Source organism: Canis lupus, chromosome 27, assembly GCF_003254725.2.
Source record: "Canis lupus dingo isolate Sandy chromosome 27, ASM325472v2, whole genome shotgun sequence".
Taxonomy (NCBI): domain Eukaryota; kingdom Metazoa; phylum Chordata; class Mammalia; order Carnivora; family Canidae; genus Canis; species Canis lupus.
In genome coordinates, this window is record NC_064269.1 from 37,015,954 (window position 1) to 37,042,866 (window position 26,913).

Sequence of the window (26,913 nt, forward strand, 5' to 3'; positions counted from 1 at the left end):
CTGAGACCAATTTTTATCCTTTTACTGAGGAGGAAAAAAATATTTAATATTTTTGTTGTATAAGGAATAGCGCCTAAGGCAGGTACTTATACTCCTGACCTCAGTCCCACACACTCCCGTTTTAATAAAGCTATAGGACAGAGCAGAGTTGGAACTGAAAAGAAAGGCAGGGTAGAAGACACAACAGATAAACCAAAGGGAGCAGGGGGATGCAGAAAGAATGACAGCCACACATGTGCCACACACATTCTAGCCCCTGCAGCGAATCAGAATGATGCCAACCCAATCTGCACTGGCTGGTGACCCTGCCATGGACACAGGAGGAACGATCAATACTAACAGAGTGACGACAAAGAAGACTGGGCCATGGCCACAGTTGGGTGATCCAGAGGGAAGAGGGGGAGTACCAGATTTTACTCCTTGTGTCACACGAGCTAGAAGAACCCTACCTCCCATTGTGGAGGCACACCTACGTCCCACCCATTTCCTTACCTTACCATACGGTCTACCCCTCTGGGAAAACTGAGACCCTGGCTAGATACTCCACTCCAGGATAAGGCTGAGCAGTCTTAGTTCTCGAGACTGCCTCTTTTATAAAGATTGGATTAGGGTAGCTGAGAAGTGTAATGATTTTAAAAAATAAGGTAGAACCAGAGAAAATGTCACAGCTGCCGCCATGTAGCACCAGCAACCAATTCTTGCACTTTTCTTCCCTGTCTCAGTAATCCCCTCTACAGAAGATTTATGTAATTGGAACAGCTCTTTCTTCCCTGTAAAGTCTGCTGATACCAGGTTACAACCTGGACAGTGGAGAGTGTCTGCCTTAGGCTCGTTTGTGCAAGAGGGCCACCTTAGGTCTCCTTGAGGACATTTATCTTGGCGCAGATCTTGAGGGCGGGGCCCAACTTGATGTTCATGGCACTCATAAGATGTTCCTCTTTAAGTAATAAAAGGGCCTGTCCATCAATCTCCTGGGAACGAAACTCCTCTGCAATCTCTTGGCAGCCTATAAGGAAATGGTGGGGATACATATGAGAAACATTACATGGCAGCACCAGAGGATAGGAGGGGGAAACTCGAGATGAAAACATGGAGACCCAGCAGTGGTTCCTCCCAAGGTTCTCATCCTACAGTCAGGAACATAAAAGTCTGAGGTGGTGAGCTTGGAAAGTCAAATGAAACCAGAGAGAAACTGGCTATTTAAAAAAACCGAGAGGGGGACGCCTGGGTGGCTCAGCAGCTGAACATCTGCCTTCGGCTCAGGGCATGATCCAGGGTCTGGGGATCTAGTCCCATATCCGGGTCCCCACAGGGAGGCTGCCTCTCTCTCTCTCTGTCTCTCATGAATAAATCTTTAGAAAAAATAAAAGCCAAGAGGAAGAAAAAGTTGACCACAGAAAGAACTTCATTCAAAAAGCCTGAAGAGGGAGGAAAGGGAAGGAGCAAGATCTGTACCTCTTCTTAGTTACACTAGAAAAAAAACGTTCAGAGCCCTTATGACATTTTTAAGGGCCCAGAGTTCAGGGGCTCCTGGGTGGCTCAGTGGTTGAGCATCTACCTTTGGCTCAGGTTGTAATTCTAGGATCCTGGGATTGAGTCCCACATCGGGCTCCCCGCAGGAAGCCTGCTTCTCCCTCAGCCTCTGTGTCGCTCATGAATAAATAAATAAAATCTTTTAAAAAAACAAAAAAGGGCCCAGACTCCAGACAAATGGCAATAAAAGGTAGGGTGATTTTCTTTTCTGGAGAAAACCATCCTCTGTTAAGAACAGCTTATAAACAATACTACCTGGAAGAATGTGGGGTAACAATGCTCCTAACTTTCTAATCCTTTTCGTGGAAAAAGTCTTATCAGGTATCACAATCACATATAAATAAAATATACTTTATCCAAAAATTATTGGTAAGAAATATAATAGTAAAAATCAAACACTGCAAGATTGCCAACATAGTAGAGGACAGTCAGCCCAGAAAGAAATTAGGAAACCAGGCTGTGGGCAAGTACCTTAAGTAAATATCAAGAATAGAGCCTTCATCATACTATACTTAAAGTGCCTACTGCTTAAAAGTCAGTTCTGTTCCCTGTCACAAAGGCCCATGGCCCATATGGGATGACCTGCAGAAAAGTAAACATCTATGTGATCTGGGTCCTACCAGATAGGCCCTCAATACCTTGTAGAGAAGCAATAAACTCATACACCTCTTCTACACTCCAACGGCTGGGATTGCTGGACAGGAACACAGGGTTGATGCCATGTAATTCTGGTGTCAGTGGCGCTGTATTGGGGTTCCCCAGGTCACGTTCTCCATGCCCAGTTCTCACAGATAAAGGCCCAGGAGATGTTGGAGAGAGTGCTTCATCGTAACTGGAATTATCTGAACCCCGGCTAGAGTCCTCTTGACCCTATGGAGAACATTACAAAGCAGTGAGTTGTGAATAAGTGTCGTGAGGCTTCCCCCGCCCCTTCTGAGCCAACTGGGTTTGGGTTAATACTGAGGAAAAACTAGTATTGCAAGTGAAAAAACTATACTTTGTTTGCAAATGCCCAGAGTCACCAGTCCACTTCTCGAGTAACTTTCAAGTAAACTCACTTTCCTGATTCTTCCCTTCTTCCAACAATCAATCTAGATTTTCTGAAATATAATGTAATGCAATGATTCATGGATACATGAGCCAGTAATCAGGTGAAAGAAGACAAGGAGTCAGGATCTCTTGGAATTGGGGAATGATACCATCAATACACGACTCCGAGTTCTGGTCTCAGACTCTCACCTGGGCAAAGGAATTGCCCGGTAGGGAAAGAAAAAGGAAAGGAGACCATTTTAAAGGTAGCTGGCTCTGCGACTGAAGCTCACCCGGTGGCGCTTGCCCTGGATCTTGGCACGGGCGATGTCGGAGGAGCTGCGGCGAGGCCCACGCCGACGAACACGAGCATAGTTGGATTCTTGGAAATCTTTTATTTTTTTCCTCTTTACCCGGAACTGGTGACTACAGCTCACATTATACCTAGAGGTAGGGCATATATGGGATGTCAGAGGTGCTCTAGAAGACTACCTTGCTACCCTCCATGGGAACTAGTGTTCTAGGAACTGACTTGGGGGAGAACATGAAAGCAAAGAAGAAGACCTTACACATCAGCTGTGAGGTGGTCCTAGAGAAGGGGCACACTATTAGATGGAGGAACTGGTGCTGAAGGTGAGGAAGGGGTGCCCATGGTACCTCTTAGCGCAGGTCATGGAGCAGAATCTCTTGGAGCCTCGAAACTGCTCAGCAGGAGCATACTTTCCGCAGTACTCACACTTCAGGAGGTTCGCCTTCTTATCGAGCTCTGGAAAACAAGGCATCCCTGGAGAATTGTCACTGGTTCTGCTGCTGCTCAGGCCATCATTAGGCCCACAGCTGACTCTAATTACTCTCAGGGTTTGCCCCCCAAAGACCTAAACAATCTAATTCAGAATCCCTAAAACATAAAGTTCAAAATCCAAAAACACAAAGACACGTGCCTCAAGAACATCATGGTCTTCCTGACTTAAGCCAGACTAGTTTCCATTCTCGATGACTAACTTTATCCCAATTTATACTCTCAGACTGCAGACAAGACTGCATTTCAAATAGATGAGAGAAACTAATTACTAATTAGAAGATATAGGATCCCTCTTCCAATAAGAGTTTACAAAAGCAGTGGGAGAAATGTAAACAAGAGTCCTTAATATAGGGGCATATGGGTGGCTAAGTGGTTGAACATCTGCCTTTGGCTCAGGTTATGATCCCTAGGGTCCCGGAATCGAGTCCTACGTCGGGCTTCCTGCATGGAGCCTGCTTCTCCATGTGCCTACATCTCTGCCTCTCTCTCTCTGTCTCTCATGAATAAATAAATAAAATCTTAAAAAAAAAAAGTTCTTAATAAAGATTATAAATTCTAGAATAAGGAGAACTGAAAATATAAGAAATATCCTATTTTAGATCATCTTTTGAAAAATATATCCTTACAGTAAATAATTCAAGAGGTTAGCTTGATAAAACTACCCTAATCCTATGGGAACTCTTTTTGTGTGATTCTACACATTCTGATATTTAATAGAGTTCCTATATGTAGATGGCCTCCGTATAACTCCCACTTTAAATAATCTGTATAACTCCCACTTTAAATAATTACTATTTTACACTTAGCCCTCAAACACCTCTCCCGGAGCCTCCTTCCCCAGATGGGTCTCTAAATAAATACTTACCAGCAGATGGGCTGTTCCCTCCCAAGGGGCCCCCCGACTGATTCTCATTCAGCCCTGTCGGGAGGCCAGTCTGTAATGGCTTCTCAGACTCTTTCAGTAACTGAGAACAACCCACCTGTGCCAGAAAAAGTTTACAGTTAAGTTAACCTAATTCCTTTCTGCTTCTCTATAGCTTTCCCTGGCAATTCTTACTGTCATACCTTTACCTGGTTCTCTGAGTTAATGACCAAGTCTGGTTTAGAGAAGAAACATTTTTCAACATGGCAATCAAGAGGCCCTCACTAGCTGTTTTCAGATAAGCCACTGGAAAACAGCGTCCTGCCTTGGCTCCCTATCTTGTCTTTTTCCTTCCAAAGTTGCAGATATCTGTGTTCTAGTCCTGGCTCTGCAACTTCTGGGCTTTAGTAAAGTCCCTTAGTTTCTCTACCACAAATTTCTTCACTCTAATATAGCCTAATTTGTGTAACTAAACATTACAGCTTCTTCTCCTCTTCTCAACATTTTCATTTGGTGGTCTACACATATTCTTTCCTTTCCCCCTTCCCTTCCTTCTTTACAATTAACCATATAAACAGTAGCACTGAACTCTTCTCTAATAATTAAATAGTTCTGAGACTTGATTTTAGTGGACTTGGAAAGACAATAATCAGACCAAGTCCCCACTTGAAAGTCCCACCTTATGGCCCTGCCCTCACCGGGAAAGGCTCTGCTCCTTCCTGGATAACGAAGCCTTCAATGATGTGGGTGAGAATCTGAGGCTTCACGATGGCCTGTGGGGGTTTTGAGTCACCCATTTGTCTGGACACCATGGCTAGTGTAGGAGGCGGTGCGGATGGGGCAGGAGCCAAGGCTACTAGTTCACTGCTTGGAGTATTAGCATTCATACCAGTCACTGGTTCAGCTTTCTCTGGAACAGATTAAGGAACAGATAGGGGATGATGCAATGGACTCATTTATTATTAGCCCAGCCAGTCTGATCTTCCACAATAATACACGTTCACCTTTGATCATTAACACCGGAGTCCTGGTTTTTGGATCCACCCATTCATCTACCAAGTTTAGGCCCATATTCTACAGAATGAGACTTAGCTTTGAGCTCTCTCAGAACAGGTCTCTAATCTCTGCACTCCAATAGCACTGCAGAAGTCAGTTCCTCACCTCCAAGACTGTTCTTCTCCTCCATGGCCTTTGGGCTCTCGGCTACTGGAGACACCTTGGCAGGAAGCATTGAACCCAGTGTGGAAACATCGTCTCTCTCCTCTTCAGACTCTGCCTTGCGTTTGACAGCCAACGTCTGCGGTTTGCTCTATAATGTTTAGAATAGAAAAGAAACCAAGATTTATGAGTGAAGGATATAAGGAACCTCCATTACTCCCATTCTGTCAGTGAAAATTTTCTTAGTTCCACATTCTCCAATTTGTCTACTTCCCAGGGCACACTAAAATTCCCAAGTCGTTGCCAAGAAGCATTATCTACTACATCAGTACAAAAGAAATGTTACATTTAGTCCTGACCTAGACCTTGTGACCCTGGGTTCATTATGGCCCAACCAAGAATTGCTGTTTTTCCAAAGACTGATTTGGATGATTAAGAACATCTTGATCTAACAGTACAGATCCAAAAACCCAGAATGATTTCAGTAGCAAATTTAGGAGTATAAAGTACAGATTATATACATTAATGTCTCTCTCTCTTACAAAAGAAACAAGTAAGTACCAGTATCTTAACCTTCCATCAATGTCTTACAAAAGAAGTACATACCAGTATCTTTTAAGTTGTATAGTTTATAACAAATAGTTGTCACGGATGAAGCAATGCAATGATTAAGAGAGCAGCTGATGTAATACCATATTCTCACACACAGGCACTCACACATAGTAACTTTGTATCTGTTGCAGACTGAATGTTTGTGGTACCCTCCCCTCTTGATTCATAAGTCCCGGGGTGGTTGTATTTGGAGATGGGGCTTCTAAGAAAGTAATTAAGGTAACATGATAAATATCAGTACATCAACCTTCTCAACTCTTCACTGACCCCTAAGTTAAGCTCTATGTCCACTGAGCCCCAGGTCCACTCAAAGGGGACTGTGCCCTCAAAGCCATCTAACATCACTCACCGGCAGGTGCACAGACTGCATGTAGAAGGCAGCAGGTACCTGGGCTACAACAGGGGAGGATGTTGTAGCCCCCTTTACCACATGTGCGGTCCCCTGCACCGGAGCCAGGCTCATCCCAGAGGCTAGTGTTGGGGGGCACTCCTGCAGCGCACCAGGAGCCTGGGACGAAGGCGGTGAGGAGGCCAAATGGGCCTGCCCGGGCTGTACCGTATTGGGCATCCCCCGGGACGTAGGTACGGCAGCCGCCAGCTGCGCCAAGCCCAAAGCCTGTGCCTGGGCTGTCCCTGGCTGTCGGGTGCCCACGACTTGCACAGGGATATGGGGTGGTGGCTGCTGGGTGGCTGACATCTTAGCAGCCCCTAACTGAGGCGGCTTGATAGGTGCTACAGGTGGCTTGGACTGGATGGGGAGGGGTGGCTTAGGGGTTGGGTCAGGTGGGAGGGACAAGGGCGAAGACTGCAGCATGGGTTGCACAACCAGGGTCTGGGCTTGCTGCTGAGACTGGGAAGGTGGGACCTGCTGAGTAGGTGGGACCTGCGGTGGCTGAGGGGCAGTGAGGGTTGTGGCCGGTGGTGGCGGTGGTGGTGGTGGCGGCGGCGGTGCTGGCTGCTGCTGCTGTTGCTGCTGCTGCTGGGCCAACTGGAGGTGTGTGGCTGTGTGGAGGAGCTGGGACTGCCGGTGCTGGAACTGCTGCTGGTGGTGGATGGCGATCTGCTGCTGGATTACCACCTGCTTCTGCTGGAGGTGGATCTGCTGCTGTTGCTGAATCAAGGAATGGGGCTGGATCTGCGTGTAGGTGGCTAGAGGAATAAGCCCGGCACAGAACAGACAAGAGCAGAAAATAATCAGCCTTTAAATTAAAATTGAAATTAAAATCACCTTTCCAAGGTGTTCCTTTTTTTTTTTTTTTTTAAGATTTTATTTTCTTATTCATGAGACACACAGAGAGAGGGAGGCAGAGACAAAAGCAGAGGGAGAAGTAGGCTCCATGCAGGGAGCCCAACATGGGACTCGAACCCAGGTCTCCAAGATCATGCCCTGGGCTGAAGGTGGCATTAAACCACTGAGCCACCCAGGCCGCTCTTTTCAAAGTGTTCTTAGCTTTGGTATCATATAGTGAATGAAGATCTCTCCTGGAAGGGCCTAGAGATCACTTCATTTGTACTTTTTCTTCTGAGCCAGACATTACCAACTCTCTCTCTCCACAGTTCAAGACCTTAAGGGAAGAAACTCCCTTGCCCAATCATTTCACAGTCCTCAATCATTTCTGGCAGCCATCTAACTTTTATTTCCTTTGTTATACTAAATCCTGTTAGTCTGACCCAGCAGAGAATGGCTGGCCCATCTTCTGTATGATTAGACTAAGTTCAAGGGCTCAGTCCCTGCTTTATTTATTTTTACATCCCTAGAACCCAGCCCAGTGCCCAGCACAAGAAAAAGACTTAATGGTCACCCAGAGAGTAAATGCCCACAGAGGTAAAGATTCCAACATCTTCCTGTGAAAGGCTCGATTTTTTAGAAACATCAGTTTAGGTCACTACCTATGAGAAGTCTTAAGAGTTAGCTGCTATTTAGGCTCAGACTTGACCCAATTTTTTCCACTGTAGGTGGAACCTACAATCTCCCCCACCCCCTATGCCCTCAGATTGTCCAGAGAGCACATGTGAGATGAAAGCACTTTGGAAACAGAAGTTCTATGGTATATAAACAGGTAGTAGTCATACAGCCTGATAATTAACTCTTAATTTTTAAATATTTTTAAAGATTTTTATTTTTTTGTTTGAGAGAGTCAGAGACAGTGAGAGAGCACGAGCCAGGAGAGGCAGAAGCAAGCTCCCCACTGAGCAGGGAGCCCAAAGCAGGGCTCAATCCCAGAACCCTGGGATCATGACCTAAGCCGGAGGCAGACGCTTTACCAACTGAGCCACCAAGGCACCCGAACTCTTAATTTTTTATAAGTAAATCATCCAAATAGAGCAACAACTAAAGTGCTAGAAACAAGGCAGGCAAAAATAAACATTACCAAATAAGGTGCACCCACCTAACTATACGGAACCACAGTCCAAAAGCAACTATAAACCATTTGGGGTTATTATTATTTATTCTTTTTTTATACTTTTTTAAAATATTTTATTTATTTATTCAAGAGAGACACACAGAGAGAGGCAGAGACACAGGCAGAGGGAGAATCAGGTTCCCTGCGGGGAGCCTGACATGGGACTCAGTCCCAGGACCCCGGGATCCCAACCTAAGCCAAAGAGATGCTCACCTACTGAGCCACCCAGGCATCCCTTTTTTTATCCTTATCATTGATACAGAGGAGCACAAGTTGACTATATTAAACCGTGGCTCTATTTGCTAGTCCTAAGTGCTCCAAGGCACTTATAACAACTCCACTCTACCCTGATCCAAACCATCATCATCAAGATGATGAGTGAGGGGAAGAGCCATCTCCTCTCAAGCTAAATCATGAGCTCCATGAGGACAGGAATCTTTTTTTTCAAAGATGCATCCCTAACACCTCCTCCAACACAGTAGGCAATTCAGTATGAACTGGGTAAATGAATGGGTAGGATGAGAAAACTGACAAACTCAGGGCCTAAGAAGATGGGGACAAAGTAGTTTGTAAACGGACTGCTGCCTGGTGGAAATACAGATGTATCTGTTACCGGTCCTCCTCTCTCCCTGGACTAATATGATCAAGGCTGATATCATTTTCCCTCCTTCTACTACTCCAGGACTAAGAAAAGCAAGAACAATGTCAAAGAGACGTACTCTGAAGATTTCAAACAAGTTCTAAGAGAATAAGGATACTCTGAGAGGTGACAGCTTACCTGAGCTAATAAGGGTCTGGCTGGGAGCAGGGGTAGCTGTCCGTGTCAGGTTCATGCCCACGTTCTGCTGACCAGCCCCATCTGCTTCTGCCTTCTTGGCTGCTGCACTCTCTGCTTCTGTCTGGCTTCCCTGACTCACAGTCACTGCTTGGGCTGCAGGTAAGGGCTGCACCACTCCTGTGCCCTTCCTGGGACAGCTCCCACCCCCACCCATTCCTGAGGAAGGCAACTGGCCCAAGCCGCCAGGGGCCTGGCCACCTCCACCGGGACCCAGGGACCCTGGGATGCTACTCCCACTGCCTCCACCAGCTTGACTGAGGTTGAGGGACTGGCCTGAGGCCCCAGAGGACGCCTGAGCTACAGCAAGGGCCTGGCTGGAGGCCTGGGAGAGGCTGGAGACAGGGGAGGCTCCAGGAGGAATGGCCTTCGGAGCAGAGCCTTGCATTTGGGGTCCTTGGGCCGAGGCCTGTTGGTTCCTCACTGCCAAATTCTGCACCTGCAAGATAAAAGAAAAAGATACATTGAGAAAAGGGGAACAGGAGGCACTGAGGTCAGAGCTTTCTGTGACTAGTTCAGAAGCAGTGAAGACAGTTACAGATATTCCCCAGCCTCTGCACAGGGTATCCCCCCCAACCTTTACAATCATATACATTAAAGTCCTTCCAGTCACCCAGGGAGAGACTCTTGAATCCTATTTGATTTTCAGTCTCCTTTATTCACTATCAAATCTATCTGCAAGTTTGCTCATTTATTCCTTCGAGATGGCTCAGATTTTCCTTCTTCCTCCGTTCCTTCAACATCGGCCAAATACCTACTATGCTTCAGGCACTACACTGGATACTGGAAATGCAGGAACGAAAGTCACGGTCTCTGCTCTTAATGGGTACTTTCTACCAGAAAAGACAGACGAGAAAATCACTAATAACCGTATTCTACTATGCAGAGACATATGCTATTGTAGCACAGAGAAGGAAGATGGACTCAGACCAGGGAGATTAGGGAAGACTTCCCAAAACAGTCTTTTGTTTGATCTGTGACTCCATGAGTGAGAGCAAAGGTGGAAGTGTGAAGAAAAAGTAACAATATCTGAAAGACCATTGAGCCAAGAAAGAACATAGCATTTCTGGAAATGATAAATATTTCATTATGTTTGAGGTGAGTTAGAGGGAATGGAAAGAAATGAAGCTAGGAAGACAGATTGAAGCTGGGGGTGTAGAAAGGTACCAGACCAGGAAGGGCTTGGTGTATTAAAATGAGGAGAGTCTGAACTTCAGTTCGGAAACAGAAGTTTATCTATCTCCCCCGTTGTTAATATTTCCAGCACCTAGCACAGTGCCTGACATAGTAAGTACTCCAAAATATGAAGAGAGGACTGATGAGCACTTAACTGATGACAGGAAGCCACTGAAGAATATTAATCAGAATAAACATAATCAACTCTACAGCTGAAACCATTCTTGTAAACATTGCTGATGGAGGCACAACCACTTTGGAAAATAGTTTGGCATCCCGTCCTAAAGTTGAACATTCACACACTCTCAAATCCAGGAATCCTACAAGAGAAACTCTTGCTATATACAACAGGAGGCATGTGTAAGAATGCCACAGCAGCTCTATTCATAGTTAACAAAAGTCTGGAAGCAACCTAAATGGCCATTGTCAGAAGAGAGGAAGGAACTACAGTATATTCACACAGTTGAATACTACACAGAAATCAAAATTAATAAAATACAGTAACATGCAACAATATGGATGGATTTTGACAATAAGCTATTAAGAAAGGATTCTCCCCAAATTATATACAGCACAAAAACCTTATAAATTTAAATACAAATACAAATACATACATATACATATATATACATGTGTGTATATATACATATGTGTGTATGTATGTGTATACATATATGTGTGTATATATATGTGTGTGTGTGTGTATAAAATATGGTATCTGGAATTTACTTCTAAATAGTCCACAGGTGGAGGAAAGTGGCCTGGTTAAAATGGCCATGTGTTGATAAATGTTGCAGCTGGTTGGTAGGTACAAAGGGAGTCATATTTTTTTCTATTTTTGCATTAAGTTTGAAATTTTCCATAATATAAAATACTGTTTAAAAATATATGTAAACACAATAAAACTGTAGAAAAAGGAACACAGGAAAGGAAGAACCTAGGAATCAGAATGGTTATTACCGTGGGTAGCGGCAAGCAATGGGTAGAACTGAGGTTTGCTTATTACATCATTAAAATATAGTAAGTAAATAAAAGTGGCCCATAAATGGACCACTGTGGAGAGGATGTCATGAACCAAGGATTATGATTTATCAAATTCGGCATACCAGTAGTACCATTTAAAATGTTAGTAACAACATACATTTTCTTTTAAAAAACTTATTTTGATAGTAATATGGAAGATGTTTAGAGGTAGACAAGGAGGAAGTCAAAGACACCATTTAGAAAACCAGTACAGTAATTCAGGTAAAAAATAAAAAGAACCTGAGTTCAGACAAGCAGTAAAGAGGTGACAGCTTTTGAGAGAGATTTACAAGAATTATCAGGATTGGGTGCCGGGGCACTTAATGTGATCCGGCAATTACATAATAGGGTTTTTCTAATCAGCTTTCCATAATAGCGATTTAAAACTTTCCTCATGGGGCAGCCCAAGTGGCTCAGTGGTTTAGCGCCGTCTTCAGCCCAAGGCGCGATCCTGGAGACCCGGGATCAAGTCCCATGTCAGGCTTCCTGTGTGGAGCCTGTTTCTCCTTCTGCCTGTCTCTGCCTCTCTGTGTCTCTCATGAGTAAATAAATAAAATCTTAAAAAAAAATAAAATAAAATAAAATAAAACTTTCCTCGTCTCCCGATATACCTCAGGATATACCACTTGCTCTTCCCCATCACCGCTGTAGAGACAATAAACCACTACATGAGCACATTTCAGCAGTTCCATCACTAAATCTACACATTCCCCTCATAAACACCCACCACTTCCTTTTCCCTGCTCTCCCTTCTTTCCTCCCTCCTGATCAAATCCTTCCCCACTCAAGGCCCCACTCCTCTTCCTTCTCAAGGAGCTTCCTTCTCACTTCCTTCCTGTCTCTTCAACCTCTTTGCTAATGGTGCCCTCCCATCACACCTGAACCCCACATACCCAACCCCAGCTTCATCCTCCTTTCCTGCTATCAATAAACTGGTAGTGATTATTTAGATTCACTGCATCTAGTCTCACCATCCAGCCATTCCTCAAGTCATACTACTTTGGTTTCAACAACCCTGAACTCCACTGATACGGTTCTCCATCCGTAACAGAGTAAACTCTACCTTTCTTGTCATCCCTACTGTATTAGACAAAAGACTCCCTGCCACTTCCAACATTTTGCTCCTTTCTCTTTATGACACCACACAATCCAGATTGTCCTGTGTCCCTGTCACTCTTTCATACTCCCCTCTGCCAGTCCATCAGCCTCTATTCGACCTTGAACTATTCCATTTTCTAAGGAACAGATCTAACCCTCAGGGCTCCATCTTAAAGGCTTTTCTCTTGTCAATCCATACCTTTCCCTCAGCAATGCCAAATGTTCTCTTGATATCAATTATCATCTCTGTGTCCACTACTCTTAATGTTATCCCCCACGCAGACCTTCCCTCTAAGCTCAAGTACCAGATATATAAAACTGCTGACCACATGACCTGGTGTATATCCAAAACTAAACTTCACCCTAAATCCGCTTCTCCAACATTCATCTCAAAAGTAGCACTAAGCAGCCACCTCACTGTTGTATCCGGCACCTCCCTCAAAATCAGTTTTCCTTTTTCAAAGATCTTCTAAGTTTTTCTCAAATCTAGATTTTCCCTGCTTTCACCACTCCCCATCCACATCTTCCTGGGATACTCAATTTAAATGTCACCTCCGGACAGCCTGGGTGGCTCAGCCTTCGGGCCCAGGGCTTGATCCTGGAGACCCGGGATTGAGTCCCACATTGGGCTCCCTGCATGGAGCCTGCTTCTCTCTCTCTCTCTCTGCCTCTCTCTCGCACTCTTTCTGTTTCTCATGAATGAATAAATAAAATCTTTTTAAAAAAATGATAAATGTCACCTCCTCTGGGCAGCCTTGACTTTCCCGGAGTCCCAAGGCTGAATTAGGTCTCCTTCTGTGTTTTCAAGGCACTCTGTACTTTCTAATGAAGCAAATATTAAACCATCCAGGTGATTCTTTCCTTAATGTCTGGTGTTTCAATGGTTTGTAATGTCTACCAGTCCAGTGTTCGCACACTTACACCTATAATTCATTTAATCCTCAACACACCTCAAGGTAGGTATTTAACAATAGCTATTTTATATACGAAGATACTGGCAAAAAAGATGTTAGGCCATCTGCCTCCGTCACAGAGTAAATCATGGACTTGGAATCTGACCCTAATAAAAGATCCATATTTTCGGGATGCCTGAGTGGCTCAGCGGTTGAGCATCTGCCTTTGGCTCAGGGCATAATCCTGGAGTCCCGGGATCGAGTCCCACATCAGGCTCTCTGTGAGGAGCCTGCTTCTTCCCTTGCCTGTGTCTCTGCCTTCTCTGTGTCTGAATAAATATATAAAATCTAAAAAGATCCATATTTTCAACCACTACCTTGGCCCCTCCACATATTGGCACTGAGGTATTTGATGAATAAAGAGACAGATAAATGAAAGAACTGAATACGAAACCAGTCTCAACCTCATCCTCTCTTCCCACTGCTGTTACCGTAGTCTAAAACAAAGGTCTTATCCTAGTAACTAAATGACCCCCAAGAGTCTCTTATTAGGTTCTTTAACTTCTCTTTCCTCTCCAGGCATATGTTCCTAGGTGATTCTTTCCAAAGTGTTTTCCTTATCCTATTAATGTGCTATTCAATAGTCAGCCATGACCCCTGCTACCTTTGCTTGGCTTTCAGACTTCTCCCTGACAATGACCTTTTTCTACCATCAAGCGTGCTATCTCCACTTTATCCACTCATCCCTAACTCAGTCACATACGAGTCATGCCTTTACACATACTGTTCTCTCTCCAGTTTTCTTCCTACTGCAAATCGAATCCAACCAATCCTTCAAGAATCTGCTCAAATATCCCAAAAGTCACTGAGCAGGAATGCAGCCAACTCTTCTCTAAACTCAAGTGTCACCCCAACTTAGTACCATTTCCTTTGTACTTCTTTGTGCTCTAAGATATTTGAAGATTTGACTTGTCTTCCTTTTCAATCTTCCAAATTTTCTAGGATAACCTGAGCACATCAGGAGAAAAAGCTCAACCTCAATATTTACTTGCCAACTGCTAAACTAAGAGAGTGGAAAAAGTTACTCTGAAACCTCAATTTGTATTCCATTCATAAGAAGCAAAAACTTCAGTCTTGAAACAAACATATTTGGGGGATGAGGCATGAAAAGCAATGGTGAGGAAGACTTTCCTGGGCACCCCGGGAGTAGAAACAGACTGCTGAAAGTCTATAGCCACAGTAACTCATAAAGAGAGAGAATCAAATATTCTTTCAGCAAGTCAGCCAGGTTGGCTTCACATTTACCTAACTACAGAAGTCCCTCGATCGTCCCTTATTTTTTGGAGTGCATCGCCAAGAAAGAGAATAAGACCTCCTGAATAAAGCTGAGCCGTGGAGGGCTAAAAGAATGTAAGGAAATCTGCCCTGCATGGAGAATACAGCTTCCCAGACCTGCAGGGCTGTTCTCAGTCACAACCACTTCTGTTCCTAACTCAAATAACTCAACAGTTACAAGGGATTCAAGTTCTGCAGAAATTAAGAAAAGGGGAGAAAAAAATAAGAATCCTGAGAAGTAGTCACGGAGTAACAGGGTGGGCCCTGGTCTGTGGTGGTTCCCTTCATCCTCCCCAGTGCCCATCCACAGGTCAAGTGGTTGCCACTGACCTGGTCTGCATCTGTATGAACTCCCGGAGACTGAGCAGATGGCACCTCCTGCTGGACTGCAGCCACTGCCCCGTTAGGCATCAGGATGAGTTGGGAGGCTAGAGGCACATTCCGGCCCAGGGTCCGGTTTACCTGCAATAGGTTTCCCAGCTGTGGCTGGCAAGGAGAGGAGGAAGAGGAAGAACAAAGGAAAGAGAACAAGAGGAGAAGAAGAAAGACAGGAGAAATGGAAGGGAAGGACCACAAGACAAAATAAACAGAAGATACGAAACTGCTAAGCCCTACCCCTTTCCACACCAACCCAGGAGACCCTTATTCTCCATATGCGATGAATCATCCAGAAGGAAACCTAAAATGTATATAAAACTACAGATTGACACCAAAGAGTCAAACATCAAAGAAGTTGAGACAATGAGGATTTTAGAACAAGTACTCATGTACAGTAAGTAGATAGGCTAAGAGATAACACTCAGAATTTGTGTACTCGAGCCACAGATTTAAAGATTAGACTATATGTGACACTACTTCAGTCAAATGTTCAGGCGAACATCTTCTCTCTTAGGATCTCAATGTAATCTGCAGGCTACCTGTGAATACTAAGCATCACTTCTAGAGGTAAGTAAGGCCTAGGAAGTAGATCAGCATATCTTAACGTAATCTGGGCAACCATGGTTAAACCAAACAGCTTTCACGCAAGTCTTTGCCAGGGGCATAACAATTATGCCCCTGGAACGATGGTGGTTGTGTTTGTGGCTTACCCGTAGATACATCTGGGCCTGGGACTGGTTGAGAGGTGGGGAGGTGGTGTTTCCCAGTAGCACGGATTGGGTCAAAGTGGTAGCACTGGGAGAGCTCACACTCTGGGATCGGCTGATGAGCTGGGCGGCCGACGTGGTGGCCAGATTGATCTGTGTGGTACAGAAAGCAACCAGAACTAAGGATTTAGGAGAGGTAAAAATAAATGCACATCACTGACAAATTCAGAGGGGACACAGTCAAGAACAGAATATCTCATTTTCTTTCTTTCTTTTTTTTTTTTTTTTTTTTTTTTAGAAGAGTATCTCATTTTCAGAGTCAGAGGGAAACGAATAATACTTTTCCTGTCCATAACTGTCATCCTGGATACTGCAGGGTCATACCAAAGTAAAGAAACTAGTCCCTAACCACTAGCATTAACAGCTGAGAGGGAAAAGGAACAAAACAGAACAGACTTCACTCCTCTTTAAAGGGTCCAGAGACCAGTCCCTTTCCTTTGCTACTTCCTCTTCTTCCCCAGGATTTCCTTCCTACTTTCTTAAACCTCCTCACTAAGACTCCTATATAGATTCAGGTCAGTTGTTTCCCTTCTACTAACACTCTCTAACATAAGAGCAATAATTGCCATTGATGACTCAATACACAAAGCTGTTTCCACCCTGAGACAGAGACCCAGGGAGGGAAGCCTCTCAGTGGGAAGATGCAGTCAGTCCTCACCGAGGCCTGGCTGGTGGTAGTCTGCTGCTGTGCAGTGCTGGTGTTTGGAGAGCTGGCCTGGCGACTGGCAGCAATCGTGGCCTATAAAAGGGGTAAGGAAACAGGAGCAGAGCAAAGACAACGAAGGAAAAGACTCAATCTTATCACAAGCACAAAATGCAATAGAGATTTCAGATAAGAACCCAGAGACTCTACACTGGAGCAAGGAAAAGTATAATCACTATCCCCAGAAACCCTTATATTACCACGTATACCAACCTAATAACTCCCACACGACCCTCCTGGGGCAATTGGGTAACCTGTCCTCCTCCTCCTCCTCCCACTTTCTTTTAGGTAGAAGAACCTTTGATCGGGTCTTATCATGAGTCACTCCTAAGTCTAACCTAGGGCTGTCCAGAACAAATACAACGTGAGCCACACAAATAACCTTCTAGTATGCACATTTTTTAAAAAAGTGAAAAGAGGGTAGCCCGGGTGGCTCCAGCGGTTTAGCACCGCCTTCAGCGCAGGGCATGATCCTGGAGACCCCGGATGGAGTCCCACATCGGGCTCCCTGCATGGAGCCTGCTTCTCCCTCTACCTGCGTCTCTGCCTCTCTCTCTCTGTGTGTCTCTCATGAATAAATAAATAAAATCTTAAAAAATAAAAATAAAAAATAAAAAAGTGAAAAGAAACTGGAGATATAAACTTTATTTTACTTAAGCTAATAAGTCTAACATGTAACCAATAACAACAAACTACTGAGATATTTTACATTTCTTTATACTAAGTCTCTGAAATCCAAAATTTGATTGTACATATCCATTTGGACTGGCCACGTTTTAAGTGCTCAGTAGATACATAGTGGCTAGTGACCACCACATTGGACAATGCAGTTCTAGAACATAGCCATTCTACCTTCCAGTTCCTACTGCAACTCTCAAAACTAAGATCCTTTCTTCCTCCTACGGGAGGACAGGAGGCAGAAGACCATTTCTAGCCTATGACTTAGTGGAGGAGGCAGTACCCCCTGACCCACCTGTAGTGCCTATCCCCTTCCCTCTTGGGCCAGCTGGCTGCTGACCTCTCACCTGCTGGACCGCAGCCAGGCTATGCAGTTGGGCATTGCTGAGCTGCTGCTGGAGCATGAACTGGTGGAAATACTGAGCTGCATTGGGCTGACGCTGCAGTGCCTGTAGAGCCTAAGAGGAAAAAGAGAGGATCAACCCACTTAGAATGAATCACTCCTAATTCCTATTCTATGCAAATGACTATGATCTGGTGAAAGGGACAACTGGAAAGGAGAAAAACGAAGATGGGGAGTGTGGCTAAATCAACAACATGTGATTTGTCCATTTTTATATTAGAACTTGTAAGTTCACATAGTCTTCAAAAAGTGGAGAAACAATTAATTCTGTTATGCTCTATTCTTGTATATAAAGAAAAGTAAAGCAATCTAACTCACATGAACTCTTAATTCCCAAAATGGAATGTGGAAACACATGATATAGCAAGGAAAGAAACTAAGACTAAACAACTTGAAAATAAATTGGATGTCGATTAATATAAAGAGAAAAAGGGGCACCATGCTGGCTCAGTCAGTAGAACATGCGACTCTTGGTCTGGGCTTGTGAGTACAAGCCCAAGACTGGGCATAGAGCTTTACTTTAAAAAAAATTAAAATAGGGTGTCTAAGTGGCTCAGTCAGTTAAGCATCAAACTCTTGATCTCATCTCAGGTCTTTGATCTCAGGGTTTGAGTTCAAGGCCCACACTGGGCTCCATGTTGGGCTATAAGCTGAGCACAGAGCCTACTTAAAAATGAATGAATGGAAGAGAAGACAAGAGACCATATTCTAGGGACACAGTTAAGGTGACAGAGCCCCAAATGGTTGAAAATGATGAAAAAGAGTAAACAGTGGCTTGTGAAAGATCCTATCATCAGGTAAATTTCCAAATTAACTGGCATTTTCAAATATTTACAGTAGGTATTTATAAAGATGATACTGGTAATGCAGTTTTAGGGTTACCTCTGGGATATTACTGTATTCTTATTCTTTAATAATTAGAACTATCCTTCCGATGTGCAGAATGATTTTAGCAACCAAGAAATTTTGAGTAAAATGCCCCATTCCCAACATTTTTTAAAGCGTGGAATTACTATTTTCTAAAAATAAAACTCCAATGAGTTTTAGACTTCCATTACTCAGGGTGATTTACAAGAAAAGCCAAAGATTAAAAAACCTGACAATCCATGAAGAGAAATGCTTAGTTAGACTCTAGCTACATTGGGCAGCCCCGGTGGCTCAGAGGTCTAGCGCCGCCTTCAGCCTGGGGTGTGACCCTGGAGACCCGGGATGGAGTCCCACATCAGGCTCCCTGCATGGAATGGAGCCTGCTTCTCCCTCTGCCTGTGTCTCTGCCTCTCTCTGTGTGTGTCTCTCAGGAATAAATAAAATCTTTGGGAAAAAAAAAAAAGAATCTAGCTACATGAACTGAAACCCTGATTTAAAGACTGACTCTCATTCTCTGTTTGCTTGCTCAAACTGTTGTAAACTCCTAAGATTCTCAGAGCTGGAAGGAACATTAGTTGTCACCTAATCCAAATCCCCCAGTTTGCTGGAAAGGAACTAAGAGGCATTATCTTCCAACACCCGTGCCCACCCAAAGTCAATACCCACAGAGCACAGCCCCTCAGGACTGAGGCTCACCTGCACCGCTTGCCGTTCATACAGTGACATCTGAGCTATCTGGGGCCGAGAGCTGCCCCCAGAGCTGGAGCTCCCATTGGTGGAGTTGGAGTTCTGCTCACTCTCAGTCTCCATGATGGTGGTCCAGGGTCCCCAAAGCTGGTGCTCTGACTCAAGACCTAGATGGAAGTAGCAAAGGATTAAAATTCACACCTGATCTCAAGCTATTATTTCACGTTATTATTCAAGTTATCTAAAACTCTTCCTCTTCGTTCCATCAGCCATGATTCCTTGGGCTTCTTCAACTATCAAATCTGCAATACACACTTACAACCATATGTTTCCCATACCATCTTCTGAAGCTATGCAATGTCTCAAAAGAAACCTTTACATATTTCCTCATGACTATCTATTAAATATCAAATGGCCAGAATTTCAGATTCATAATACTAAGGCTACCTTACATCCCCATAGCATTTTTTAACAGTTTAAAATATTCCCACTTAAAAGTTGCTATTTTCTCAGTTTCATCTGCACCTGTGACCTCATTACCAGCATCACTTTAACAGTGGTCACCATTTACCGAGAAGCCACCAGGTGCCTCCTCTTACTGGACTAGGCTCTTCATCTCCATTACCCTACAGTGCTTTAAGGTAAATACAATTATCCCCATCTTATAATTGTAGAAATGAGGTTTTCTGAGGGTAAAGAAGTTATCCTAGTATCGAGTCTTTATATATTAACACAGGCTACTTCCTCAAACCAAAAAATAAATAAATAAAAATCTATGATAAAGGCGGTATCATTTGGTTTGAGTATCACCGTCCTCATTTTATGGAGGAGCGGTTTATGATGCAGATATGTTAAACGCATCATAGAAAGTCATAAAACTAGAGATAGAGGGCCGCCTGGTTGGCTCAGTGAAAAAGCGTTGGACTCTTGATCTTCAGGTCGTGAGTTCGAGCACCACATTGCGTGTAGAGATTACTTAAATACATAAAATTTTAAAACAAAACAAAAACTAGGAGGTAAAACAGTCTACAGTCCAAATAGGTGCCTGGTTCCAGCTCAGGCTACTAATAAAAACACCCTGGGCATGTCACTTTCCCTGCTGGCACCTCATTTCCCCATTTGCAGAAAAGCCTTCACAACTGAAGGTAATGTATGACTGCCAGGTATTAAACGTATTAAATACACAGCAATGAAAATCTTCAAGAAAGTAAAACTCAACTTTTTAGTTCATTTTAGCAGTCAGAATTTACCCTCTGGGGTCTACACTAAAATCTGCAAAAAGTCATGAAGACGTTGCTAAGAACTAAGCAGAGAGAGGAGATGAGGGAGAAGAAATATGCTCCAAAAACCACTAAATGACAATAAAATCTTTTTTGTTCATTTTTTTTTCCCCTCTCTTTTGTTAGGCCTAGACACTATATTCTCTAGTTTGGAGGCATGGGGCCACTAGAAATATTGGGTCAGCAAAGCAATAGTTGGTTTAGGAATGTAAACATCAAACCAGAATTTCTGCTAAGGCTTGTCAACAGTTTTTTTAAAATGGATTTATCATGATTACATCCAAGACAAAGTAAGTAAAATCAAACCACTTGGCATTGGAAACAGAGCTGGGGAGATTTCTTACTATTCCCTTCCTGGTATTACCTGACTGCATCGTTACCCCCCAAGTACTCAACTCAACCCATCTCTTCAGTTTTATTCAGGTATAGCAAATGTCAGTGCAGACATGGATATAACCCAAGAAGTACACAGGAGAAATCACATCAGCTTCAACTCTAGTTATTATCTTCTCCCACATCTTTTGCCACAATATGAAAGCACTAAACAGATACAGACCCATGAATCCTCATTATCAGCATGTGAAGAAAAAAAGCGGGTAAGGATTAGAGGCAGCATGGCATAGTTGTATAGATCAATGGACTTAGTTCACTGGACTCAAGAGACACGAGGCCCCTTTACTAGCTAGAGGAGACATTAATTCCTACCTTCATAGGTGAAAATGCTAATTAACCATATGACCCCTCAGGTCCCCTAAAATGGAAATCTTAGTAACTTTTTTTTTTTTTTTTTTTCCAGACCGTGAGATGAAGATAGAGATGTAAAGGGGGCTGGCTTACGGAATAAAATCAGGAGAAAGTGACCTCAAAGCCAGAATTCCTGGTTCCCAGGCACATAATCTATTCACTCGCATTCAGTGTTGGGACGGCAAAATTAAATACAGAAAATGAAAACAATAAAAAGTTTGGGAGGCACAGTGCGTTTCCATTTTCAACATTACGCCACAAGAGAAAGTGCAAGACGCCGATCCGCGGAGGTCCCCACAATAGCTAAAGTACAGTCATCTTCAAAGGTAGCAGGGGAGTGTGCACGGGTTGGGCCGGCCCGGGTGAGCAGCACAGATCTGCGGAAGGGAGCTCCTAGACACGACCGTGAAGTGCACCTGGCACTCGGTCCACACAGCCAAGAGTTGGAGGGAACAAATCTCCCTAAACAGTGTGGGACATAGAAGGGAGTCGGGGGAAGACCGTGCGCGAGGAATGGAGGTGCTCCGGGCGGGGAATGGGGACAGCAAGCGCCAGCAAGGCTCTCGCTGTCCACGCAGCCCTGAGGAGAATGGGGCTCCAAAGAGGAATCAAAGGCACCGGGGGAAGGGAAGGGGCACACAGAGCGGTGCCAGGGGCGAAGCGACCCAGGCGCGCCGGGAAATGTGCTTACCGAGGGCAGGGAGACAAGCAGGAGACACACAGACGGGAGTCACGGAATTGGAGACTGAGGCACCAAGCGGACCAGAAAAAAGGCAGGGGGGTCACCAAGCAGACAGCATGCTTGGGTGGCAGGACCAAAGCCGGAGAAGGAAAAATGAATGAGCACACGAGCAGTCAGAAGCAACTGGGCTGACGGACGGACGGCATTCAGCGCGGCGAAATGAGCAGCCAGAGGCTGGGGCGGACGGACGGAGCCGAGGACCGCAGAGCCGAGCGCCCGCGGGAGGCAGGGAAGGCGCTGGGGGAGGTACCTGGGGCGTTGCACGGACGCCGGCGGCTGCAGGCACATCCCCGCGCAGCCGAGCCCCCAGAGGTCCTGCCCCTCCCCGGCCCGCGGCCGCACGGTTACCTTCGCGCCCGGCTCCGCACCCGAGGGCTCCCGGGGGGCGTCCACCTCAGGTGCCGGGGTCCCCAGTCGCCGGGCTGGGCGGGGGGCTCGCTCGGCCTCCGCGGCGGGCTCCCCTCGCCTCCTCCCCTTCCTGGAGGGGCGGGGGCGCCGAGGGCGGGGTGGGAGGGGCCCGGCGCGGCCGCCGCTCCCCGCCCCTCCCGCCGCTCCGGGTGCGGGCCCGGCCGCGGCTCCGCCAGGCCTCCGGGGCTCGCTCGGGGCCTGTCACTTCCTGCCGGGCCGAGAGGGTGGGGGCTGCAGGCCGGGGGCTGCGGGCCGGGCTGGAGGAGGGGGCTGCGGGGAGGTGCTTCCGGGGCAGCCGGACCCCTCCCCGCCCTCCGCGCCCCTCCCCTCCCCTCCCCTCCCCTCCCGTCCCCTCCCCTCGGCGGCCTCCCCCGCCCCCTCCCGCGCGTCCCTCGCTTCCTGCCGGCGCCCGTTGCCATGACGACGCCGCTCCCGGGCCTCCGCGCTCTCGGGCCTCGGGGTTGGTGGGGCTTTTTGTTTGGCTCCCCCCTCCTCGCTCGCTCGCTCGCTCTTTCTCCTCTTTTTTTTTTTTTTTTTTTTTTTTTTCCCTCCTTCTTTCTCTCCGAGTTCTGCTCGCCGGTTGGAGGGACGAAACTGAGAAAGTGCTGGCCTCTAGCGGGGAAGGCGCGCTCGTCGAGGCGAAGGGAGGGAAGTGACGTGAAAAGGGGGAGAGAAAAAGGAGGTATTTTTCAGGAGCTTCTGGGAATAAGGTAGAGAAAGAAAGGATCAAAGGGACGGTCGCGCCAAGAGGGAGAAGGCGAAGCCGCGACCCCAGAGGGACGACAGGCTGGGGAAGCGGCCACGGCCGAGGCCGGGAGAGCGCGGGCAGGGAAGGCCGAGGAGCGGGAGGGGGAGGCCGATTGTCCCGACCTCGCCTCGCCTCGCCTCGCCTCGCCTGGCCTCGGAGAAGGCGGGAAAGCAGGCTGCGCCGGGGCTGTCCGGGGCTGCCCCGCAGGGCGCCGACGCGCGCCTCCGAGCTGCAGCCCGCTTAGACGTGCCGCGGGTTGCACGCTCGTGTGCCCTCCGCGGGTCGCGTGTGCGTGTGCGCCCCCGGGCGTGCGAAGGAGGACGACGAGGCCGTAGAACAATGGGGCCGTATCTGGGGATGCTGCCCGGGATGCGGCGGCGGTGGCCTTGCCGGTTTAGTCCCGGTAGCGGCTTGCCAGCGTGGAGTCCTGGTGCGGGAACCCGCCGAGCACCCGTGGGTGCCGCCCCCTGTGTCGGAGCAGCGCTGCGGGGCGCACACAGAGCTGACCGCCCCCGTTGCCCCGCGCGCGGCTGGGACTCCCCGTGAGCCCCTTACCGACGCTGCTGCTTTCCCCGCCGTCCTCCTCGGCCACTTTTTTTTTTTTTTTACCTCCTTTTTTTCCCCGTCAGCACTGTTCTCGTCCGTTATTTTTCTCTGTCCACTCCCCCCCCCCCACGATGCTCTCCTTTAAAAGCCAACGCGTGATTTGTTTTCAGAGGAAAAACCTCCGAGTGTCCTCTTTGTTCGTAAATGAGATCCGTTTCGATTTGCACGGAGAGAGAGGTGTGTTCGGACTCCCGGCCCTTAGTTGGTGGTATAGCCAGATGTATGTCCGAGAGCAATCCCTGCCAGGCTTCTAGGAACCAGCCAGACGGGTCTGTGGGGGAAGGAACCCGGAGGGCAGCCAAAGGACTGCAAAAGCAGAGAGAGGCAGGAGGTGTGGGGAGGTGAAAGGCTACGTTGCCAGGATGGTTGACAGGCTTTGGCAGAGGATGAATTGAAAAGATCCTGGCAGAGAGCTGGTGGTAAAAACTAGGTAAAGCATTAGTCATTTAATTCAAACTTGGGTTTTCGGCATGTCAAAGAAGTTTAAAGCTTTCTTGCGGAGGCTCACAGCCTAAGCTCAATCTCCTAGGGCCAATGAAAAACTGGTGTCCATAATTTTCAGATGATAACAACGTTCACATTGCTACTCCTGCGGTTCCACGGGAGAATTGTTGCTCTGAAGTGCCTGGAGAAGGCCTGTAATACATCGCAGGAATATATTCCTGGGTAGGAATCCAGGTGCCAGAGAGAACTTTTCAAAAGCCTGTGGAAGTTGCATACCTGCTTGAACATGGCCATTCCAGCCCCGTCAAAAGTGAAGCCCAATCACAGCTACGGTATCTATGTACATATAGATGCATCCCGCCTCTAAAGACTTTGTATTGTCTGGTCACCGGCCCCTACATCTACTAAAAGTTACACGTTTAGATGATCTTAGGGAAGAAGAGAATGGTGATGTGTAATTTTGTTGAATGATATAAATCTAGTCACAGGCCAGGTCTTATTGATACGAACCAGCAGTTTAATTTTCTGACCTAAAGGCTTGTACCCCGTATTTCACAGTAATTCTTTTCAGCTTCATTTCCCTCTAAGACAGACCTGGGTCTAAGCAATTTTCCAAAGAAATTTTCAGGATAAAAAGGAAATGGAGCAATAATAAAGTGAAGTGTTTGGGAAAACTCCATCCATAGAAAAATCATTCTTGAGGACTAAATCAGCTTGGAAAGAAAGAGGTACTGAAGAATTTGTCTCGCTAGATCTAAACAGCAAAACAATTTGTAATCCATAGGAAATCCTTAACTGACTTTTTTTTTTTTAGAATTTTGCTAAACTTTCTCATTTTCATTTAATGATTCTGCTGGAATTAGTCTTTTCTTTTTCAAACGAAATAGTTCTTCTGAATGGAAGCTAAATAATTTCTTTACTCTGCATAACACTGAAAGTCATTAGCCTAAACAGGTGAAAAGGAAATGCATTCTAGCTGTTGAGAAGTAGAAGCCCTCCTCCTGCAAACATACCTAAATACGGAAAGATCAGGATTTGAAAGGAACTCAACTGGCCGCAACTAAAGTAAATAGGATAGTAGGCTGGCCAATACAATTTTGCATATCAACCGACACTGAATACGCTTTCTTCAAACCTTCCAAGCCCAGAATTCCACAATGAATTGTAGAGGAAGAGATTGCCCTTAACCCTAGAGGTGTTGGTATCATTGGAATGTGTCTGTTTACAGGTAACAAAGTAGGTAAACAAATATGATCACCACGTCTAAATCGTCTTCTTTAATCATTCTATGCAAATGTGGACTGGATGAAGTAGGGAAAATAGAAAATCATAACCTTTACTCTAACCACCACCAGTTGCAAATGTGAACCACCATACACGTCACACCCCCATCCTACCATTCTGTATGCCATTTTAAGATCTAGTTGGGAGAAAAATGAGATGGAGATTAAAAGGATTTATAGACTCTTTTAAGTTTTTAAAGCAAAAAAGAATTTTAAAATTATCTAAGCCCCTCAATTTTAATTGGAGAAAATTGTAGGCTAAAAGATGAATGTAAAAAAGGGAAATTTCATAATCTCTACCAAATAGGACATGTCCAATAAAGATTAACTGAATTAATTTCCTAGATGGTTGCCCTTCTCTCAACTGAAAAAAAAAAAAAAGAAAAATGGGATTAAAAGATTAAAAAATACCTCTTATTCCTCACCACAAATACCTAGGATGGAATTCTCAGGGCACACTACCCCAAAATATAGCACCTAAAATAGTGACTATTTTAAGCTGAAGGAGTTTGAGAAAATGGCAGAAGCAGGAAAGTCATTCTAAACTATTCTTTTTCTCTTCCTTCTTCTCTAAAACAGGTCATAAAACCCTCCTGTGAGAAGTGCCCTGGGTGGAAAAGAGCATCCTTATCTGTGAAGTTTACAAAGGGCAACCAAGAAGAATCCTAACAGGCCTTGCTAAATTTCTCCCAATTTAGAACAATTACCTCATACTCCTTAACTTAGGATGTTCCTCTACAACTGTTCACCCTTTATCAAACCTAGCACAACAGCACACTGGTCTATTTCTTTGAGTCTTCATTTTCTTATGAAGGCTCCCAAGTTACATCAAATTTATATTAAATAAATTTTGATGAAATAAATTCGTAGGTCCAAGATGGAGTCTCTTCTGCCCAGGAAGCTGGGCCAGTAAATTGAAATTTAGATAAATTTCATGTCCCTGCAAATGCTTCACCAGGCCACAAACTCAATATATCCAATCAGCCAATCCCCAAACACCAAGCCAAACCTGAGCTCTTTACATATTTCCTTGTTCTTTATTGTTTATCCTATAAACGCTTCCTGCCTTCTGCTCCAGTTTGCAGTTCTCTGAATGAAAACTGTCCACTACTTAAGGTGTTAAATAAAATTTGTTTATGTCACCTAAATTGTCTTCTTTAACCATTTTGAAACATTTCGTATGCTTTTCTCCTGATAATTTGTCTTTGTCAACTTAATTCTCAGGCTCAGCCAAGGACCCTAAGAGGGTCAAGGAAAACTTTTTCCTCTACTACACTTGATGAGAGAACAGAGGACTAGATGAGGACAAAGCACAACCCCAGGCACCATATTGACAAGTCCTTGAAACAGGCAGAGTAACATTCTCTGTGGACCTAACTGCCTCAATATTAATACTTTGCTAAGGGCAAAAGGC

At 45.4% G+C, this 26,913-nt stretch overlaps 3 protein-coding genes across 5 annotated transcripts; 1 reads left to right on the top strand and 2 right to left on the bottom strand.

Moving 5' to 3' along the window:
* Positions 1-5: 5 nt before the first annotated feature.
* PHC1 (polyhomeotic homolog 1) lies at positions 6-19,411 on the bottom strand. 3 transcript variants are annotated; one of them, XM_025455011.2, is made up of 14 exons: positions 19,254-19,411; positions 17,635-17,745; positions 16,565-16,645; positions 15,850-15,999; positions 15,092-15,247; positions 9,180-9,675; positions 6,346-7,145; positions 5,388-5,535; positions 4,925-5,136; positions 4,230-4,344; positions 3,220-3,328; positions 2,856-3,006; positions 2,172-2,403; positions 6-1,006 (listed from the first exon to the last, which is right to left on the bottom strand). In XM_025455011.2, exons 1-14 carry the CDS (start codon positions 19,365-19,367, stop codon positions 852-854), a joined length of 3,030 nt encoding a protein of 1,009 aa, XP_025310796.1. In that variant the 5' UTR covers positions 19,368-19,411; the 3' UTR covers positions 6-851. The 3 variants fall into 3 exon arrangements, with proteins under 3 accessions (XP_025310796.1, XP_025310800.1, XP_048958851.1); XM_025455015.3 differs by lacking the exon at positions 15,092-15,247; XM_049102894.1 differs by lacking the exon at positions 19,254-19,411 and having other exon boundaries at positions 3,220-3,346; positions 17,635-17,763.
* LOC112665473 (translation initiation factor IF-2-like) lies at positions 19,384-22,837 on the bottom strand. Its single transcript, XM_025455277.2, has 4 exons — positions 22,826-22,837; positions 22,359-22,616; positions 21,960-22,069; positions 19,384-19,411 (listed from the first exon to the last, which is right to left on the bottom strand). The coding sequence occupies exons 1-4, from the start codon at positions 22,835-22,837 to the stop codon at positions 19,405-19,407; spliced, it is 387 nt and encodes a 128-aa protein (XP_025311062.1). The 3' UTR covers positions 19,384-19,404.
* LOC112665362 (translation initiation factor IF-2-like) lies at positions 22,836-26,641 on the top strand. Its single transcript, XM_049102495.1, has 3 exons — positions 22,836-22,878; positions 23,129-23,949; positions 26,079-26,641. Exons 1-2 carry the CDS (start codon positions 22,836-22,838, stop codon positions 23,710-23,712), a joined length of 627 nt encoding a protein of 208 aa, XP_048958452.1. The 3' UTR covers positions 23,713-23,949; positions 26,079-26,641.
* The last annotated feature ends 272 nt before the right edge of the window (positions 26,642-26,913 follow it).

What these genes read in the sequence shown, in the direction of transcription:
- PHC1 (XM_025455011.2), bottom strand. Translation starts at nt 19,367, where the DNA reads ATGGAGACTGAGAGTGAGCAGAACTCCAACTCCACCAATGGGAGCTCC. An exon ending in TTCATACAGATGCAGACCAG is followed by an intron (nt 9,676 to 15,091) that starts GTCAGTGGCAAC and finishes TTTATCTTGCAG; the next exon opens with GTGCAGAATTTGGCAGTGAG. An exon ending in TCCATGACCTGCGCTAAGAG is followed by an intron (nt 3,007 to 3,219) that starts GTACCATGGGCA and finishes CCCTACCTCTAG; the next exon opens with GTATAATGTGAGCTGTAGTC.
- LOC112665362 (XM_049102495.1), top strand. Translation starts at nt 22,836, where the DNA reads ATGACGACGCCGCTCCCGGGCCTCCGCGCTCTCGGGCCTCGGG. An exon ending in CCGCGCTCTCGGGCCTCGGG is followed by an intron (nt 22,879 to 23,128) that starts GTTGGTGGGGCT and finishes TCTGGGAATAAG; the next exon opens with GTAGAGAAAGAAAGGATCAA.
- LOC112665473 (XM_025455277.2), bottom strand. An exon ending in GTGCGGAGCCGGGCGCGAAG is followed by an intron (nt 22,070 to 22,358) that starts GTAACCGTGCGG and finishes CTGCCACCCAAG; the next exon opens with CATGCTGTCTGCTTGGTGAC.